General features: G+C 50.5%; 2 protein-coding genes across 11 annotated transcripts in view, besides 7 other annotated features; one reads left to right on the top strand and one right to left on the bottom strand.

Moving 5' to 3' along the window:
• Fbxw4 (F-box and WD-40 domain protein 4) overlaps positions 1–858 on the top strand; it is an 82267-nt gene extending 81409 nt beyond the window's left edge. For 6 of the 7 annotated variants that reach the window (XR_877675.3, XR_386482.4, XR_386481.4 and 3 more), the window contains one exon: positions 187–858. Coding sequence is in view for 4 of the 7 variants with exons in the window: in XM_006527131.4 (XP_006527194.1) it covers positions 187–306 (120 nt within the window). In the remaining 3 variants the exon portion in view is untranslated. The remainder of the gene's footprint in view (positions 1–186) is intronic. The other variant, NM_013907.2, reaches the window with a different exon arrangement.
• Positions 823–18529, bottom strand: Dpcd (deleted in primary ciliary dyskinesia). Of its 4 annotated transcripts, none has more exons than XM_011247238.3 (7): positions 18405–18529; positions 18028–18125; positions 14121–14201; positions 7103–7227; positions 6574–6707; positions 2017–2119; positions 1351–1641 (listed from the first exon to the last, which is right to left on the bottom strand). In XM_011247238.3, exons 3-7 carry the CDS (start codon positions 14191–14193, stop codon positions 1537–1539), a joined length of 540 nt encoding a protein of 179 aa, XP_011245540.1. In that variant the 5' UTR covers positions 14194–14201; positions 18028–18125; positions 18405–18529; the 3' UTR covers positions 1351–1536. The 4 variants fall into 4 exon arrangements, with proteins under 4 accessions (NP_766227.1, NP_001343876.1, XP_011245540.1 ...); XM_030250901.1 differs by having other exon boundaries at positions 7114–7227; positions 18405–18507; NM_172639.3 differs by lacking the exon at positions 18028–18125 and having other exon boundaries at positions 823–1641; positions 18405–18527.
• Positions 10657–12225: an enhancer, noted in NCBI's record as "AS071-HSF51-2". NCBI's record gives its function as "enhancer in diencephalon and hypothalamus" and the evidence as "EXISTENCE:transgenic organism evidence [ECO:0001131][PMID:18334644, PMID:22937095]".
• Positions 11180–11765: a conserved region, noted in NCBI's record as "conserved region; AS071 comprised of CNE1, SINE, and CNE2 regions". NCBI's record gives the evidence for it as "COORDINATES:sequence alignment evidence [ECO:0000200][PMID:22937095]".
• Positions 11181–11765: an enhancer, noted in NCBI's record as "AS071-HSF51-1, also known as AS071-CNE-HSF51". NCBI's record gives its function as "enhancer in diencephalon and hypothalamus" and the evidence as "EXISTENCE:transgenic organism evidence [ECO:0001131][PMID:18334644, PMID:22937095]".
• Positions 11297–11451: a mobile genetic element.
• Positions 11297–11499: a transcriptional cis regulatory region, noted in NCBI's record as "SINE region". NCBI's record gives its function as "required for enhancer activity in the ventral midline of the hypothalamus" and the evidence as "EXISTENCE:transgenic organism evidence [ECO:0001131][PMID:22937095]".
• Positions 11500–11635: a transcriptional cis regulatory region, noted in NCBI's record as "CNE1b region". NCBI's record gives its function as "required for enhancer activity in all brain regions" and the evidence as "EXISTENCE:transgenic organism evidence [ECO:0001131][PMID:22937095]".
• Positions 11636–11765: a transcriptional cis regulatory region, noted in NCBI's record as "CNE1a region". NCBI's record gives its function as "required for enhancer activity in the dorsal midline" and the evidence as "EXISTENCE:transgenic organism evidence [ECO:0001131][PMID:22937095]".
• Positions 18530–18531: the final 2 nt, after the last annotated feature.

The following is an 18531-nucleotide window of genomic DNA, read 5'->3' as shown; positions in this document are numbered from 1 at the left end:
CTGCCCAGTGTATGCCTCTGGGATGGCAAGATTCATTGTGGGTTGCATCTGAGAGCGGGTGACGAGCCCAAGGTGTACCTAAAGCCGGCTGTCGTCATTAAGTTTCACTGGTCTAAACTCCTCCCTAGCAAGAGCACCCCATCTCCCACTTGAGAGGTTCTCATCACTCCTGTGTCTCCCTTGCAGGCCTTCTCATTGACGTCGACCCCACTCAGCAGCCCTGTGTACTGCCTGCGGTTCACCACTAGGCATCTCTATGCTGCGCTGTCTTACAACCTCCACGTCTTAGACTTTCAGAACCCATGACAGAGCAGCCCTGCTTAGGGGGCTGGGCAAGTCAGCTACTCAGGGACCTCTCCTGCCTGGCAGGTGAGGGGATACCTCACTCTTCTTCCCAGCCCTGCTGAGTGAGCTCCTAGGTCTCTGGCCACCATGCCCTGGCACCTGAAGCACTGAGTCCTGGACGCTGGGCTGACTCTGACGTGGGCCCTCCTGTGCTCTTAGGAGAATGTACCTGAACTTAGGTGTTTACAGTAGGGTCAGGCCTTCTCCTGAGCCCTTCCCAGCACTACTGCAGCCTACAGAGTGAAATGAGGGCTCTCACCATCCCGGACAGAAAGAGATGCAGTTGCTAGAACTTGTGCTGGTCCCAGCCACCTCCTCAGTCAGATGGTAACTCTGGCCAACATCTTGGAGCTGGGCTCGTGCCTGAGGTACCAGTCTGCTTTGCTTTGAAACGAAGGAAGGACAAAGAAAGCCTGTCAGCTTGGGGTTCCGGACTAGCTGTTCCTCAGTCCTGCTATGGGAAACATGCTACCATTGTAATTTTTATAAAAATAAAATTTAATTGTTGACAAATCTGGTTCTTTGGTGGTTAGGTCATTCTAAGTGGCTCCAGGAAGGCAGTGTACAGGGAAAGGACAAAACTATGGCTCTGTGTCCCCAAGAACCTCCTCAGGGGGTAGACAAGGAACTGTCGGAGGACTCTAGGCTGTTGAGCTATGGTGACCTTTCGCCTCTGTCCTACCATACACACACCTTTGACAGTACTGTAACCATGTTCTTTTAACCATAGTGTCTTAACGTTCTGTGCTGTTTCCAAGATAGCTGGATGTTTAAACTTCCCTTTTGCCCACCCCTGCCTCAGAGGAGTTTTTCCTGAGTCTCTTGTATAAGGCAAGCCAGCACACAGGAGTTCCAAGATGCCCAGCCTGTTCCCACTCTGCTCCCCCGTTAGCTGGAAGGTCCCCAGGATGGGAAGGTGGGGTGGGTTGTCACACCACCATCTTCCCTAAGAAGGCAGGGTATCCAGGAGCGGGCAATACACAGAAGTAGAGAAAGGGGCAGTCAGTCCTTCTAGAGCAACTGCAAATGACTTTACTCAGGAACAGAGCCACAGGTGGAAGCAAGCTGTTCCCCACGAGCCAGTTCTAGGGGCTCTGTAGTTCTTAGAAGAGAAGAGGCTGCCCGCGCCATAAAACCCACGCCGGAAGTCTCACAGTTTCCTCCTCACTGGAGGTGCAAGGCTCAGGACAGCTACTGCGTCTTACAGTCCCCAGCACTGCCGTGGGCCGTCTTTACCTTCTTTAACTCCTTCTGTAACTCTGACTCAGCCGCCATGACCTCCTTTGGCTTCTGATACTGTGGAGGGAACCAGGGAGAAACCATAACTCAGTTACTAGATTCTCCCTCCACACTCTCACTCTGGCTCTCCAAGAGCCTCCTTGTATGGGAGGAAACCTAGGCGTGCCGGGTCTGAAGGACTTCCTCAGCTCCTGTGGCTGGGGAGGGGAAGACCAAGGTGACAACTTAAGGCTTGTGATTACCACCACTGCCCCACCTCGAGAGCTTTGGGGTGTGGCTCTCTCTTGGTCTCCTCCTGCACCCCCCCCCCCCAGATGAATAGGAGATGCCGGTTCTCTAACAAGCACACTAAGTGTTTGGGATGCTTGGATCCTGGGACGTGGGAGAGGGATGAGAAACTTCTTCCTGATGCCAAGTCTGGGCAAACCTTACAGAGATTATCAGGGTGCAGTTGGCGTGCGCAAAGCTCAACGCAGAATCCTCTAGAGGAAGCTGGTGTCTGTCTAGGTCAGGGATGGAGAACTTCTTGTAGTACCTGTGGGGACACAAGAGGCTGCTGAGGAACCAGCACAGCGACCCCGACAGTCGGGAGACACTAGGCCCTCCACAGCTCTCCCCCATTTTCTGTAAAGCTCGAGAGGAAACAGGGAGAGCCTGCAGAAAGGCCTGGTTGAGTCTGAGGTTCTAAAAGAACGGTAGTGGCCTCAGAGCCAACGGTGAGCAGAACCAGGGGCAGAGGGGCTCCCCATGCAGGGCGGGAACTCCCAACTACACAAAGAGCACCCCAAGCCTCAGGGGGCCTTCTCAGAGGGAAAGCACAGCACACAGAGCCATCTATCTCCCCAGGGAGACGAGCTATGACGCTAAAGGACCCTGGATCCCAGACCTGGACCCTTTTCCTGCCCTCAGTACTCCAGCCTTCCATTTTCACATAGAGTAAAACCCAAACCAACCAAGCACAGATCCCAGGCTTCCCTGGAGGAAATGCAGCAGAGTGGGGTGAGGCGCTGCTGCTGCTGCCCTGGTCAGTTGTCAGTGCTGTAGGAGTTAGGGTGAGGTGGGGATGGGGGAGGCTGGGGGGAGGTCGGAGATTTCCCCACACACTTATTAGACCAGAGCCTAAGGAAAGGCCCTTCCTCTCAAACAGTCTCATTTGGCAGTCTCCTTGGTGGCTGTGTGGGCTGGGCACTGGCCAGGGGCTGCCGGAGCCTTCACTTGGACAAGGGGTCCCTTTTTTGCAGAGGGAGAGGCTGTGTGGGCCAAGGAGGGAAATGCCTTAGGCAGGTACAACATGCTTAAGAGCTGGGCCCAGAGAGAATGGCTTTCAATACTTCAGAGGGTCCTGGCCCTTGTGGTGACAGCTACACTGAGTCCACTTCAAAAGCCCTGATGCCCCAGGGACTCAGAGAGTTGACATCAATGCAGCACTTCTGGCCTGTCCTCCCTGCCCAAATCCCTCAGTTCAGAAGAGGCTTGGGGGGGGGGGTCTCTTCCCAGGTTCCCCTCTCCCCACAAGTGCTGGGACCCAACGCAGGAAAAGAATGTTTACTTAAAGACTGACAGTTCAAAAGGAGTGGGGGCGGGGGACCCTAATGGTACCGCAAGTTTCTTTCCTTTCCAAAGCTCTGCCCCAGGGAAAGGCGATCCATCTGCCTGCAACAGGGTGGAATGCCTGCTTCATCCTCTTCCTAGCCAACAGGCTGAGCGAGGGCTTTTCCTGGGGCCCTGGTCTGGCCAGCAAAGGTGGCAGACGCTGATAATAGCAGAGGGTCAAAGGTTAAACAGCAGAGATTAGGTGAACACAAAGGCCGGGTAGGAAGTGTTAACATCTTCCTGGCAAATATACACAGAAAGCAGAACCAACAGAGAAGCGCCTTCCACACCCACTCCCAGGAGGGGCCAATGAAGGAGAAGCAGCCCAAGGTTTGTCCCCATCCCAGGCAACCTCAGGATCCCGGGGACGTCGACCCCTTCCTTAACCTACCCCTGCCACGAGTCTGGGAAGCGGAGGCAGCCAGTGCCAGCAGCGCAAACACTGGGTGAGGTTCAACAACTCCTTAAAGTGCAGTACCTTCCGGGTTCCCCCATGCACAGCCACCCCACCTCACCTACTCAGGGTTTGCTGCAACAATAACTGAACTTGAACTGTCCCCAGGGCCTGGATGAGAGGAACCCACCGTGCTTCTGACACAGTCAGAGTGCCTTCTCGGCCTGCTTTGCTTGTATTCCCTGTGACCCCCTCACCGGTCCCTTCCCTTTGCAGGCTCAGTGAACATCCCTGAGGGAGGGCTGAGGCAAGAGCGGGGCTGCTGAGGAAAGGTCCATGCGCGCTGCCCCACGCTCCTCCAGCCTGCACAAGGGCTTGGCGGGTAACCAAAGAGGGCTTCAGCCCGAGAGCTGCTGCAGCCCTACTTCCTGTCCCGGGCACATGGCAGCCCTACTTCCTGCCACTCCCAGAGTCATAATGTACAGGCCCACACTCAAGTGAGTCTGGCGGTGTGCAAGTTATCTGACCACCGAGTCCTGGCTTCTAGGGCTGTCACAGCATCATCACCATACAGTGAGTGCAGTTAGCCAGGCTTTCTTCAGATCCCATGCTTTGGCACCTTGACCACAGGACAGGGAGCACGCAGGTATCTGATATTGTCAAATTCCTCAAACAATCGTTGAGGTAGTATAAGCACCGTTCTCCTACGTGAGAAGCTGGCCTAAATACCACAGTCACATGGCAGAGGCTAGATTTAAGCCAGCATCTTCCTAGTCCAGCACACTCCATCTTTCCCCTTAACAGCTGCCAGCTTCCAGGCTGAGGTCTTATCGGGACCAGATGTACCACACCAGAATCATGTAGAAACAGTTCCTTCCTTCCCCAGCCCATCCTAGCAATACTGAGGCGGAGGACCACCACAGGACCCTGAAATCACTTCTTTAAACAAGTGGCTAACCACATTCTCCAGGGGCCAGGCAGATACCAGCAAGGCAGCTGCAGCTTTGGCTGGGAACTGCATGCTGGAATACTAAAATGAGGGCACAGCGCCAGGGGAAGGAAAGTGCCATGGTGGGGTGTGTTACAGATGCCCAGGTGCTCAGCAAGGAGGCCACATTCTTCTCTGCACAGGTCATGTGGTGCCGACTTCTTACATGCCTTTCTACATCTATTCATACACTGCATGTCTGCTGTGGATGATATGATGACCAGGAAAGAGATTTTTAAAGTATTCTGAAAAAAAATTAGACCCTGCACATATAAAAACACTATTGTGCTTTGTTGAAAGCATAGGTCACATCTGGCCGCCTCTCTAGCTTCCTATCTGATGGACCTGCAGGGGGCAGGGCTGAGCCTGGTTAGGGCTCAGAAACTCAGTCTCAAAGTGAGCACTAAAATACCATTCCCCTTTGTGGGAAGCCCACCCCTCCAGGATAGCACTCCCATCCTACCTTGCCTCCACCAGCATCTCTGCAATGTCCCCAGTCCCCGCCACTGGGTGCCACTGGGTGCTGGAATGCCCCACTAGCTACAGAGCCCCTGGCCAACAGCGCCACCTACGGTATATACGGTATATGTGTGCAGGAGATGGGGCCCAGAGGATCTGCTCACAGATGAATTTTTTTGGTGAGCTAGCTAGCCTTTCTTGTAGCACTCGCTTGTAATCACATTTCTGTCTGATATCTGTATTCGACAGTGACCTCTGGGGGATGAAAAGGAGGCAGCAGCCAGCTCCACAAAGTGCTAAGCCGCAGATTCAAGTGCTATCAGAAGCACTTTTGTTCCCAGTTTGGACCCAGGGCCTCTCCCGCCAGGGAATGCTTGCTGAAGCATGGAGTTTGTTTTCCTACAGGCAATTTCTCTGTTGTCTGAAATTGCTAAATTCCACTTTAGGCACTGACTCCTGTTAATGATGAGAACAATAACGGGAATAAACGGCCTTTTATCTTAGGACTTCAGCGCACTTTATAAACGTAAACCCTTATTATTATGACTCTGTATTTATAGACAAGGTCCACTACAGGGGCTGCTGGCTGCGTGTACAGCAATAATCCTGAAATTAATTCATTCATCTCTCCCTTTCCCTTGTCCCTTTAACCCTGCCAAAATGACAGGGTGTGGGGTGCTAAGAGGAGGACAGGACTCAGGGCTGCGCTGGAGGTGGGTGGAGGTTCCCCACCACCACACTCCCCACTTCCCTGTAGGCAGGCCTCTTAGGGGAACGGAGACTGTACCTACCACACCACCTGAAGGAGAGTGTGGTAAATGATACAGTGGCCCATGGGGCTAGGCTCTGCACCCGAGCATCAAGCTGGCCAGTTTGGCAGCTTGTGGATAAGAAGATAAAACAGAAACAAAATGAAGCCCCAGGGTGGAGGTGGCCACACCCTCTTTCTCGATCAGGCTGAAACAGATTCATTGCCAGGCTCTTCCACTGTGATGAGCCAGAGCGGCAGAAACAAAATGTGATCCCACCCCGGCCATCTCCTCTCAAACCTGACCACCCACTGCCTTCACCCAGCAGACCACAGAGAGAATCTGAAACGCCATCGCAGAGATTTCGGAGAGCCCAACGTCTGCCCACTTTCTCTCAGTCTGGGGAGGGACGGGGGTTTACTACCTCATTGTCTGAGACTTAAAGTCTCAAATTGCCACCAAGGCAAGCAGGTGTACCTTCCAGGACGTGACTCCCTGCCAATGCAGTGATGTCACCAAGCCAAGCTCACCAGACCAAGGACATAACAACCTTAGAGTAAAACTACCAGAGACTACAAGTAATGGCTATGTGATTACTCCTCACTCGTTGTTCAACAACAGTCTTGTGAGGCCCAGCATATGCCACCTAGGAAATCAGACACTGGCTGAGTTCTGCTGCCTCGATGGAGCCGCACAGTTAGCTGGTTACTCTGAGCACCCGCCTCCCAGATACGGAGCAGCCTGAGCGCTCACTCCAATCCACTCCTCTCCGCACACAGTAAACAGGCGCCCACCACCCTACTCACTTTTTGTTTGTCGTTCTAACAATGACGCAGCGCTCCTTCTGGGCCACAGACACACTATACACATCCTTCGGGTAGGGGAGATTTCGAATCCGCCACTGGAAACTTGTTTTGGTGTCCTTGCGCATGAAGATGGGCTATGAAAAGCAAATCAGCCCAGGTTGGCCTTGGACTCACTGTGTAGGAAGATGACCTTTTGGCTCTCCAGCCTCCACCTCCCCAGTGCTGGGATTATAGGCTTGTGGTATGATGCCCAGCCTATCAAGGACCATTCATGGGGAAAGGTACAAAGGCTTGGCTCCTCCCCATCCCTAAACTCCTCCCAGAGTCAAACAGGAAGCTCCTCTGCTCTTCTCCATGGCCCCCCACCTGAAGCAGCTGCTGAGGCTGTGACAGACCCTTCAGATGTACACACAAACCTACTGTGGCTAGGTGGGCATAGTATATATAAGGTGAACAAATTATAGACCCTGCCCTTAGGGGTCAGGAGTCTCCTCCCAATCCCCGTAAGACCCTGGACAAACAGACATACATTGGCATTACTTTCTTTGATGAGCTCGGATCCCAGGCTCCCAGCTCCTGAGGGCACTGGCTCTCCCACTTCAAGCTGCCACTGGCCCAAGGCTCCCAGGGCATTTTTCACACGCCACTTCCTCACTGCAAAGAGAAACATGTAATGGATTAAAGCTCGCTGCTGCCAAAGCTGACAAGACGTTGGATAACTGGAACGGGAGAAGCCCAGGCTTTGGTCTCAATGCCGGGCCTTGTGTATTTGAGCCAGGAATCATCACAAACCTGGGGAAATCACATGGGGCATTCCAGCAGCAGGTAACTTGCAAAGTCCATTTCAAAGGCGGGCACACAACTGGACCAGGGATGAAGCTCCGAGAGCACCCGGAAGAAGGCAAAGAGGCGATAACAGCCATTTCTGGAAACGGGACATCTAGGTCTCCAGATGGAATTCTAGTTGTGCTTTGCTGTTATTTCTTGAGACACAGTTGTACTAGATAGCCAAGGCTGTTTTCAAACTATTCCTTGTGTCTTGGCCTCAGGTGCTTGTATTTCAGAGTGTGCCTGCACACCTCCACACCAACACATCCTTGCACCCACACACCCACACACCAGCACATCCTTGAACCTGCACACCCACCTTTGGGTGCATTTTCCCCCCTCTAGAATGCCATGCAAAGAAAAAAATGAATTGAGTGAAAGCTGTTTTTGCTTCATGATTCATAAAGTCCAAATCAAGACATTCACTTATTTCAGGTACATCTGCCTTAAAACAACGACCAACAACAAAAACCCTGATAGCACCAACGTTGTATTTAAATGTAGTCTCAGGCTGGAGTGGGACTCACTGACAGTTTCCCAAGTACTAGGGCTGACCTCCAGCATCGCAATGAACACATAAAGTCTTCGGCATACACTGGATTCTTAGATTTGTTTATGTTTGTTTTATGTGCTTGGTCTGCATTTGTACACTACATTTTAAACGGACTCTAAGTGAACTGTTTTTAATATAAATGTAAACAAGTGAAAAGATCTGACAACCGTATTGCTTTACCAAGAACTGCGCATCACTCTCAGGTTAGCAGTAACCGCCTTGCTAACCTGCGGCCTCCCACCCCACCCCACGATATTTGTATGTGATTACAACTCTCGCTCTCTGGGCTCCAGGAGTGTTTCCATGATCTCTCTCCAGATCCCTTCCTCATGGCTTCAAATCCTCCCTCCAGCCGATCTGAATCTCCCCCTCTCTCTCCTTTCTCTCCTTCGTCTGGTTGGCAGACATCCCACCCTATTCTCCCTTCTGCCCAGCCACTGGGTGGTCAGCATTTAGTGACAAGGCAGAGAATAGATGGTAAGAACTGCTTACACAAACTTGAGACAGGAGATTCTTGGTGTACACATTTCAATGCTGCGTCCAGATTGAAACAAGACATGAGGGCAGAGAAATCAGTATTTAAATAACACAAGGACAACCTTATACACAGTGCACAAAAATATTAGCCTACAATGTACGGATTATAAATGTGGAGTTTTTTGTAAAATAATAATAGATCCTTACATTTATAACTTGATAATGCAAATAATGATTTTCAGTTTCCCAGGTTTTATAAGGCAGATATTTGTGAAAGGGTTCTTTTGTTGTTGATGATATTGTTTTTAGCCTCTGCCCTACACCCCTTTAGGTTTGCTTTTGATGAAAATCATTCAGTAGCCTAGGCTACTGCTGATCTTACGGCTATCTTCCTGGCTTAGCATCATGGGTGCTCGGTTTACAGACCTGTGCTACCAGGTCTAGTTTTTCTCGTTGTCTTTTAAACCAAGGCACATATTTTATGGAAGTCATAAATCCAGACGGGAGTCCTGTCGGCAGCACTGGGAATGAGCCCCACTGAGTGCTGTGCTGGTGGCTGCAGTGTCACCTGCCAGTGGCAGAGGGGCTCTGCTGAGGAGTAACCTCCGCCCTCCACCCTCTCCCTCCACCTTCCACCCTTCCATTCCTGCTCTGTTAAGAAGATGGGGGCTGTGGAGTTTGGGCGTCCTGCTGCAAGAGCTGAGCAGTCAGCGCTAAACTCCTGCAGCCTCCTGCAGCCACTCTAGGAGCTGAGCAACTCTGAAAGGCCTGGTGGGGGCCACGGCCGTTTCCGGGGTGGGGCAGCATCAGGCCTGGGGGCTTTTCATCAGCTGGGACCACTGTGAGCACAAAAGCCGAACACAGAAGCCTCATGTAAACTTAGAACTTTCCCTTGAACGTGGGCTTTTTATAAGGTCTGCTGCACTCTGCACTGTGGTTTTATTACATCTCAGGGCCAAGATTCTCCCTAGAAACACATCTGCAAGTTTATAATGAAAATTAATAAGGAAGAGTAAAACTTAGAAATACGCTTTCTAGGCAACTTCTTACACCCACAAATACTTCCTTAAGTGAATGGACTGTGACCAGGAGTATATGCAAACCTAGCCACGGTAATACCTCAGACAACTGGAAGCCAGCCTCTGGGGTCTCCGTCACAGCTACAAACAAGTAACAGACACCTCCTAGCAGCAGCTCACCATGTCATGATGATGAAACCTACTCCCCATGAGAGCAAGGATCACCCTGGATCCTCAAGCCATGTATAAAATGCTCTGCAGCCTGGGGTGCAGCTTAGTGGTAGAGCCTGCACCTAGCATGCATGAGGCCATGGGTTTGACCCTCAGCACTCAGAAGGAGAAGGGCCAGGGAAGCCCAGCAGCAGCTGCATATAGAAAAATGAGGCGGGAAAGTACGTCCTCCCCCCCGCCCCCGACACACTGACAGTAGTATCAGAGGACAGCTCACAGGGCAGGATACAACCACCCATGCACCATTTGGTGTCTTTAAGATAGGGTCTTACTATGTAACTCTGAAAGTTCTAGAACACACTGTGTAGAGAAGGCAGGCTGTGAACTCACAGATTCGCCTGCCTCTGCCTCCCAAGTCCTGAGGTCAAAGGTGTGTGTCACCACCGCCTGGCCCTGTGTCACCCTGGCGACACTGAATGGCAGAGCATAGTCATCACTGGCCTAAGGAGGCAGTCACTTAGGACACAGCTAGTCTAACGGCTCTATTTTTATTTGTTTATTGAGAAGAAGGCATTTCTTCCTCACCTGCCCCCTTCCTTCACCTCTATTCTCCAGGGGACCCGGTAGAATTACTGAGGAAAAATGAGATCCAAACGTGACAGTTAAGATCCAGGTCTACAGATCACAGTGCTACACATGCACACTTAGGCTGGTAGGATGGAGGTTATATGCTATCCTGGGCTAGATAACAAAATCCCGTCTTAAAATAGACAAAGATACTTTGAGATCATCCTGCCTCAACCTCCTGGGTACTGGGACTAAAGGTGGCCCTCTCCATACCCAGCTTCTAGTTCTGTATTTAAAGGCCAGGTTTGGTTATCTGAAGGAGCAATATGATGAATTTTTATAGACCTGGGCTGGAAAAGCAAGATAATCATGGGCTCTGTTACACTCTTTGCCCTGGGGACATCACCAGTATGGGCCCTAGAGGCGAGAACCACTGCAGGACTTCCCACCTGGTCCTCCTCTTTAAGGACGGCCAACTCAGTCTTCCTCAGAAACGCACCCTAAGAAGGGGAAAGCACAGACCCGCTGGCTCTCTTCTCTCTCCTTTCAATGTTCCTCGGGCTGTGGCAGCTTGGTGCTCTTGGCTCTCATTTTTGTAAAACGCCCTAGGGAATCACATCTATGTAAGAATGTGACACGTTTCCTTTCCAGCCTTTCAAGCGGAAAGATCTAATGAAAGATTCTGAACTCCTTACTTGTTCCGTGGTTCGGGTACGCATGTGCACGTGTGCACACACAGTCTTGGGCTTTCTGGTCCCGTCTTTGTTCCCGAACTCAAGGACAGCTCCTAAGGCAGGCAGCGGAGGACTGCTCCACCTGATGTCGTCCTGATTTGATTATATGTTAAACCCAAACTGGTGTGTACAAGGCAGCTCCCTGGGACTCCGTCCTCTCTTCTGGACTGAGTCAGGGCCGGTCTTTGGAAAGAAGACTTCCAATGACCCTGTAAGGGTCTGACTGCAGGATGGATGAAGGAGACAGTGCCCGGGGGCCTTTCCCAAGTCAGCAGGAAGCAGGCTGACGCCCCAGACTGCTGAAAGCAGCCCCATCTTTCAGGTGGGCTGGGAAGTGGAGATCCTAAAAGGCCTCTTTCCCCAAAGCTCCAAGGCCTGGCCCTCTTCCAATACGGATAATTACATTCCCCTTTCCTAAATACTCCCTGCAGCTTAAACTGGATGCAGGATTCTTCTTTTCTGCCCTAAAACACTGCAACACTGCTCCGTGGCTATTAAACAGCTGCCTGGCCCATCCCTGAGGAGGCTGGAGGGATTCGAGTGGGTCATTTATAAAGGCGCTCAAGTGCCTGGGGATGAAAGTGCTCCATATCCTCCGAATGCGGCCTGCGGTGGTCAGGCTGGCGGTCAAATACCAAAGCAGATTAAGAGGTAATCCAAATGTAATCGCCGGGGGACGGTCTGCCCTTCAGCCGCGGCCCCCTGGACATGCTGTGTTCTTCTGGGGGTTGGTTTGATGTTCCGATCATTGTTACAAGGCCCTTCAGCTCTTTCCTCTATGAATACATACAGCGTTCATTGTGGGGGGTGGGAATGAACAGCCCCGGGAGGGTAGAAAAAAAGATGACACTAACATGTTTATTAACACCGGCTGGAGGAACTTCGTCCCAGACAGATGCACACCTACCAGCAAGTGCTACTCTGTAAATTACTTTCTGAGCTTTTTTTTTTTTCTAATAGAAAACCTGTTTGACCAATTATCAAATTTGTATATTAGCTGGGGAAAAAAAATGGAAACTATTTTACTTACTGCCACAAAAACCATATCCATATTTTACTTCACAGTATGCGCAAGCACAGAGCTAGCTCCGGCCCCGAGATGATATTTATACATTAGTAACCAGGCATTGTGGCATGTGCCTGCGGTCCCAGCTACGTGGGAAAGGAGGCCAGAGGGCACTTGAGCCCACGAGTTTAAGGCTAGTCTAGGCAATGCATAGAGATCCTATCTCAAAAACAAACAAACAAACAAACAAGAACTAATATTGGAGAGTATTTTTGCATGATAGCTAGGTGAAGGCTAGGGGAGATAGAAAGTAAGAAACGGGTCTCAGGGCTGGGCCTGCAGGCGCACACTTTAACCTCAGCTCTGGGAGGCTCTTTTGGGAGGGCTGGCCCTGCCCAGGATGCACAGGAAGCCCCAGGCTGCAGAGGAGAGGCACATCTTGAGTAAAGAAAGCCAACCAAAGTGAGCAGGATTTAAACACTCCAGCTCTGCCGCGGGGTCAGGGCCAAGCTCCAGGCTGACTAAGATACCATCTGACTTTGGGGTTCTCAGCGTGGCACTCACCTCCTCTGAGCCTACTCCCTCCACTGAGAAATGGGGGCCAACAGTGTCTACATTGTGGGGCTTTAAGGAAGATGTCAGCGGAGGTGATCCATGTGGAGCCCCTGGCATGAAGCCCAGTTAACGTGCAAATGTCATCGTTAGGTTAAGCAGCCAAATGGTGAATTGTAGCCTTCCTCCATCCTTGCTGCTAAAGCGAAGGAACTTTGAAGGTCTAGCCAAACCCACCACCACCAGAACTGAAGGAGATGTGGGACAACAGAGCAGGCAGGCAGTCTTGTTCTTCATTGTAATATCACAACAACCACGGCAAGGGCTGGGTTTGTCTGTGCGCTTCTGTAGCCTCGGCAGCTCTGCCTGCTTTGTTTGCTGTATGGAAAAAAAAGAACTGATGTGCAGGTCTGGGCAAGAGCTGTGGCTGGACGGGTGGGCGAGTGGTGGTGGTGGTGGCTGTGGCTAGCTCACGTGACCTCTGCTTTCATAAGGTCTCCCCTGTCTGGCATTCCAAGGCTGTCACCCCCCTGGGAGCACTATAAATTACAATGCATTGTGAGGATATTACTACTGTATTGCTTTCCAACGAATCAGTGTCATATGCTAAACACATCAAGATTTTTAATAGCGCCAGACTAAACCAATTGGGATTGGAGCCCAAGCAGCTCATAATAAGTAAGGCTCAATACTTTGACTGCAACTGAGCATGCGCAGGGCACACACACCTTAAGACTGGAGAATGAGAGAATATGCAAACCAGTATACCCCACGTTGTCAGCTGGAGACATTTATGAGCTGTCAGGAGAAGGGAAAACGAAATTCCCTCACCAATACTACCTGTCGATCAGACCCCAGGAAGAAATGAAAAGTCAAGAATAAAGACATGAAAATATCCCAGCCCATGATTCCGTCATTGGTCTTAGCATTTCAGGTGCAACTTAATAAAGAGACCAGCTCTCGTGGCGGCCAGCTTTGGGCCCTGGGTCACAGAGCTGGTCACCAGCTCTGGGAAGTCAGTTACTGCTGCCGTTTGTACCTGGGAACAGACCGAGCAAATCAAATAATCCCCTGAAATCCGAGCTGGGGCTCCTACTTATGAGCCTACTCAGAAGGAGGGGGAACCTGCAGGAACAAAAGCATCGGAGCCGCAAACGCACCACTCCCACCCAGTTCTCATCCATTTTCAAGATGAGGGTCATATTTAATACGGTGTCATGGTGACGTCTAGGAGGCAAGGTCAGAGCTTGCCACCTCTGATGGTATGGCTTCAGGAAGCAAAAGAACAAGCCAGCAAAACGCTTGAAGTGCAAGCCTTGCCTCCCTCCCGTCCCCTTCTACACAGCCTCCTCCGTGATATGCTTTTCCAGTTGTTTCTATAACGCTCGGCCTGAGCAAGAGGCTCACTGGTCCTCTCATTTGTCTGGAGGTGGGGGACAGGCTATACCAGGTAAACAACTCCACTGGGCTTCTGACGTTCACACTGTTCTCAGAGACAGTCTTGCCCCCAACGACCTCCATTTTCCTACCATGCACACTGCATGCTGAGATCCCACCTCAAGCCTAAGGCCAGATGCGTTCAACTTATCTCAGTCTCACCCCCCCACACACACACACACCCCTCCCAGGCCCACACTTACCAAGGAGTTCACTGGTCTTCTCGTCATATTCTTCTGCCATTTCCTTCCCGTCTGGGAACAAATAGTGCACCATCCTCTTCCCTGCACACAGAGAGGAGAGCACCTTACCTCAGGCCTTCCTCTGCCTTGTCCCCTGCACACTGAGATGTCTGCCCCCGTACACTGTGAAACAGCAGCGGCCCCAAGAATGTCTACCAGAAGCTGACTCGTGGCCACCAAGGCTTGCTTTACATGGGCCCCAGACTCCCTTCCTTTTTCTGGACATGGCTGCTTCTTCCCAACTGTGGAACTTGGCTCACTCTTTAAAACCCAGTTCAAATGTCACTTTCCCTGGGAAGTCCCCGTCACCCCTTCCTTGCAGCTACAAGCATAGCGAGGGCTTCTTCCCCTGTGCCCCTCAGGGTTGGAGTCTAGCTCACAGCAGAGCGTCTACCCACCACGATAGTGTTACCAGCATCTGAGACAAGTGCATTTCTCTCTGCACTTCTGCAACCAGGGCTCCATGCTCTGATGCGAGCTGGGTCCCCTGACAGGCAATTCTTCCTGGCCACACTGCCACCCAGCCTTCCTTGACACATCTCATGGCCATTCCTGGCAGAGCCCAAGAAAATACCATCGTGTATTTTCTTCCCCCCACACGCTTGGTTTATGATTTCTATGTCTCTTGTGTGAGTCTTTGGTTATTGTTTGTCTCTTCTATTGGACGGGATGTGTTTGGTGCCCATGGTTTCCCGAGGTCAGCCACTGTACCTGTTATAACAGGAACTCAAATGCTCTCCACAAGAATGAAAAAGCATTAATGTACCAACCACTAAAAGATAAGGGAACTCAGGGGAGTCCCCCAGCCCACAAGCACTCGCTCAAGGGCAGAGCTGTGTAATTTCTTCTTTTTCTTACAGGCAGGTAAATGGATACAGGCAGCCTCCTCGGGAAGACTGACAAAGGGTCTTCCTAGGCAGTGGACGTGTACCCTCCATCAGCTTCAAGAACAGGAACCCTGAGGTGGCTTTGTCCTGTGTAACTCACTCTTCTAGGACACAGTTCCCCGAGTCATTGCTAACTGGTATTTCAGTCCACTGACCCCAAACTTGCAAGGTCTCTTGGCAGACCCTACGTTTCAGCACCCTTAAAAATCTGATTCACAGATACGAGTACTTGCTCTGCAGGCATGAGGAACTGAGTTGGACTCATCAGCACCCTACATAGCTAGGTGTGGCAGTGCATGCCTGTAACCCCAGCATTGGTGGGCAGAGACAGGCAGGTCCCCAAAGCCAAAACGGAGCTGCTGCTTCAGTGAAAGGCTGCCCTAGGCAGAGAGTAACAGAGGATTAAAGCAAAGGCCTGGACTTCACACACGTGACACCCTGTCTTTGTGCTCCTGCAACTCACATGAGAGCATCACACACCCCACAAATACTACCTCATGACCCAAAGCAGCAGAAGCAGATTTTACACGCACTGGCATGTTCACGTTCAAAGCAGCACTATTCACAACAATCAAATGGCAGGAGCTACCCAAGCACCCGTCCATAGACGAAGGAACAGAGATCAGGAGTACACACCTACAGTGGAATAGCTTGAAAACAGAAGGATGATGTTGGGGGCAGGGCAGGGGTGGAATGCAGTCAGCAGAGAGCTTGCCATTCAAGTTTGAGGGCCTGATGGATCCCCAGCATCCATAGACTGGGGCAGTGACATGAACATATAATTCCTCCACTGGGGGACGCAGACGCAGCACACACACACACGCACGCACACACACACACACACACACACACACACAAATGTTTAAAGAGTAAAAACCACCGTGGCAACTGTGAGGAAAGACACCCTAGTCTGACATCTGGCCTCCACATAAGCACACACAAAAAAAAAAAAAAAAATTAAAAAGGAAATTTGGATACACATGATGACATTGATGAACTCTGAAAACCTTTTGCTCTGTGACATAATTAAATATTATTTGATTCCATTTACATAAATCTCTTAGTCAATTTAATTGAAATACAAAGTAGCTAGGGGCTGAGGAAGAGGGGTGTGGAGTTGTGTTTTCTGGGTGCAGAGTATTGGCTTTGAGAATGAAAACTTTTGGAGCTAGATATTGGTGACAGGTGCAAACAGCAGGACCGTCCTTAGTGACCCCTAACTACACACCTAAAATTGATTGTGACAGTACATTTTGTGCTGTATGTATGTATGTGTGTGTTATATAAAATAAAAACAAAAACTGGGAGCCAGGTGTGGTGGCGCACTCGGGAGGCAGAGGAAGGCGAATTTCTGAGTTCGAGGCCAGCCTGGTCTACAAAGGGAGTTCCAGGACAGCCAGGGCTATACAGAGAAACCCTGTCTCGAAAAACCAAAAAACCAAAACTGGGTCAGGCATGACAGTACATGGCTTAGGCCGGAATGTATTCAAGGCCAGCTCAGAGCAGCCAAGACTACATAGTGAGACCCTGTCTCAAAGAAAAAGACCTCTGTCTTGTAAAGTGTGTCCCAAAGCTGCATACTGTGTGGCTGTGACACATGGCCATCAGTCTGCATCTCTCCATTTTCTCCCACTTCCTCTTACAGCCTATTTTCCCTGTATCTGGCCCCGGATGCTGTGCAGGCAGTCCCCGAATGGTGCCTTCTTTCCTAATACTTGACATTTTGCCATACACTCTCACACTTATACATGTGCACACTTCTTTTGTCTCTATGTGTGATTCCTTCATCTCCACTTACCAAGTAACTATTAAAAATTCCTTAGGGGCTAGAATATCACCTCTTCTATTTAGTGATTATCCAAAGAGAAAATTATTTTCACCTCTGTGCTTTCTTAGCATTTCACAGACTATCTCAATCTTTCCTTCCTTCCTGTCTGTCTGCCTGACTTCCTCCCTCCCTCCTCCCTCCCTTCCTTCCTTCCTTCATTCCTTCCTGAGTCTCCTGCCTTGACCTCCTGAGTGCAGAGATGGCAGGCATGGGGCTATCCTTGCCTTTCTAAGATCCCAACCTCTATTTAATACAAGCTGCTATTTCCTTACATATTTTTTTCTTGATAATTTTATGATCCCAGGAAAGCATAAGCCATGGTTGTCGTCTTCTTGTTTGTTTTAACTTTGCTATTGTCTGTTTTTTCTATCTGCTCTAGCACAGAATTTGGCACATGGCAATGGGTTCCCTAAATGCTGTAGGGTAGGAGCAAATGAAACCTGATTTTAATTTCTGTAAACTTCAGGCACCTGCCTGTGGATGTTTTAAAGCTAGCTGTTAGCTTTAAAGCCTCAGGAATTCAGACCTAAGGCACCCTGGCTGCCAGGTGGGTGGGTCTGTGAAAGACCTCAGGGGCACAGGGCACTTAAACTGGCCACTTGCAGGATGAGGAAAAGCTGACATCTCAAGCTCCTGTTCTTAGTCATTTAGACCTTAGCCCTTGCTCTATCTCCCCTAAAGATCAGGGGGCAATTTAAAATCCACATCATAAACAAAACATAGTTAGAAAACAAGGACCTGGGCTGGTGAGATGGCTCAACAGGTAAGAGCACCCGACTGCTCTTCTGAAGGTCCTGAGTTCAAATCCCGGCAACCACATGGTGGCTCACAACCATCCGTAACGAGATCTGACTCCCTCTTCTGGTGTGTCTGAAGACAGCTACAGTGTACTTACATATAATAAAAAAATAAATAAATCTTTAAAATAAAAAAAAGAAAGAAAAGAAAAAGAAAACAAGGACCTTAGAAACAACACTGGTAGCCCACCCACTTCATTTTATAATTGAAGAAAATGGGGTCCTAACAACTGAAGAGGTGAATCGATGTTAGAGTTGATCTAAAACCCTGGTGTCTCCTTTCTATGCCATTGGGGCTGCTGTCATCAATAGGACCCCCAAATTGAGCTGCATGGATCCCAGATGACGAATTATACCTGATTATCTGCAAAACCTGGGTTTGGTCTAAAACCTTCCTGGGTTTCAGTTTCCTCGTCAGTCAAATGGGGTGCAGAATTAGCCTCTTGGTACAGCCCTGAGGGACGATGATGAATGTAAAATGAATTATTGGGAAATACCAACAAAACTCTGAGCGGGGAGAGATGATATAAGGAACTCTTGAGGTGGGTGACCAAAGACTTGGGTTCCACTCGGGTCATCTCCCTGGGCCGGTTTCCTCTGCAAAAGCAGGAAGCTGGCATGGCTGTAGGCTGCTGCGACAGGTCCAGCTCTGCCCACCCAGGCTGAGGCCCTCCCTGGGGGAGCGGGCGCATAGAGCCCGCCCTGGGGGGAAGGACGAGGGGTCTCGAGTTACCATCCTGCAGCAGTGCCGTCTTCTCGGCCGACCGCAAAACCTCCAACCAGCTAGTCACCGCCATCTTCCCTCCGCCCAGGAACGCGCCGGGCCACTGCCATGGCAACTACCCGACCGATGATCACTT

Source organism: Mus musculus, chromosome 19 (genome assembly GCF_000001635.26).
Source record: "Mus musculus strain C57BL/6J chromosome 19, GRCm38.p6 C57BL/6J".
Classification (NCBI taxonomy): domain Eukaryota; kingdom Metazoa; phylum Chordata; class Mammalia; order Rodentia; family Muridae; genus Mus; species Mus musculus.
The sequence above is the reverse complement of the archived record's forward strand: the minus strand, read 5'-3'. Positions and strand labels throughout refer to the sequence as shown.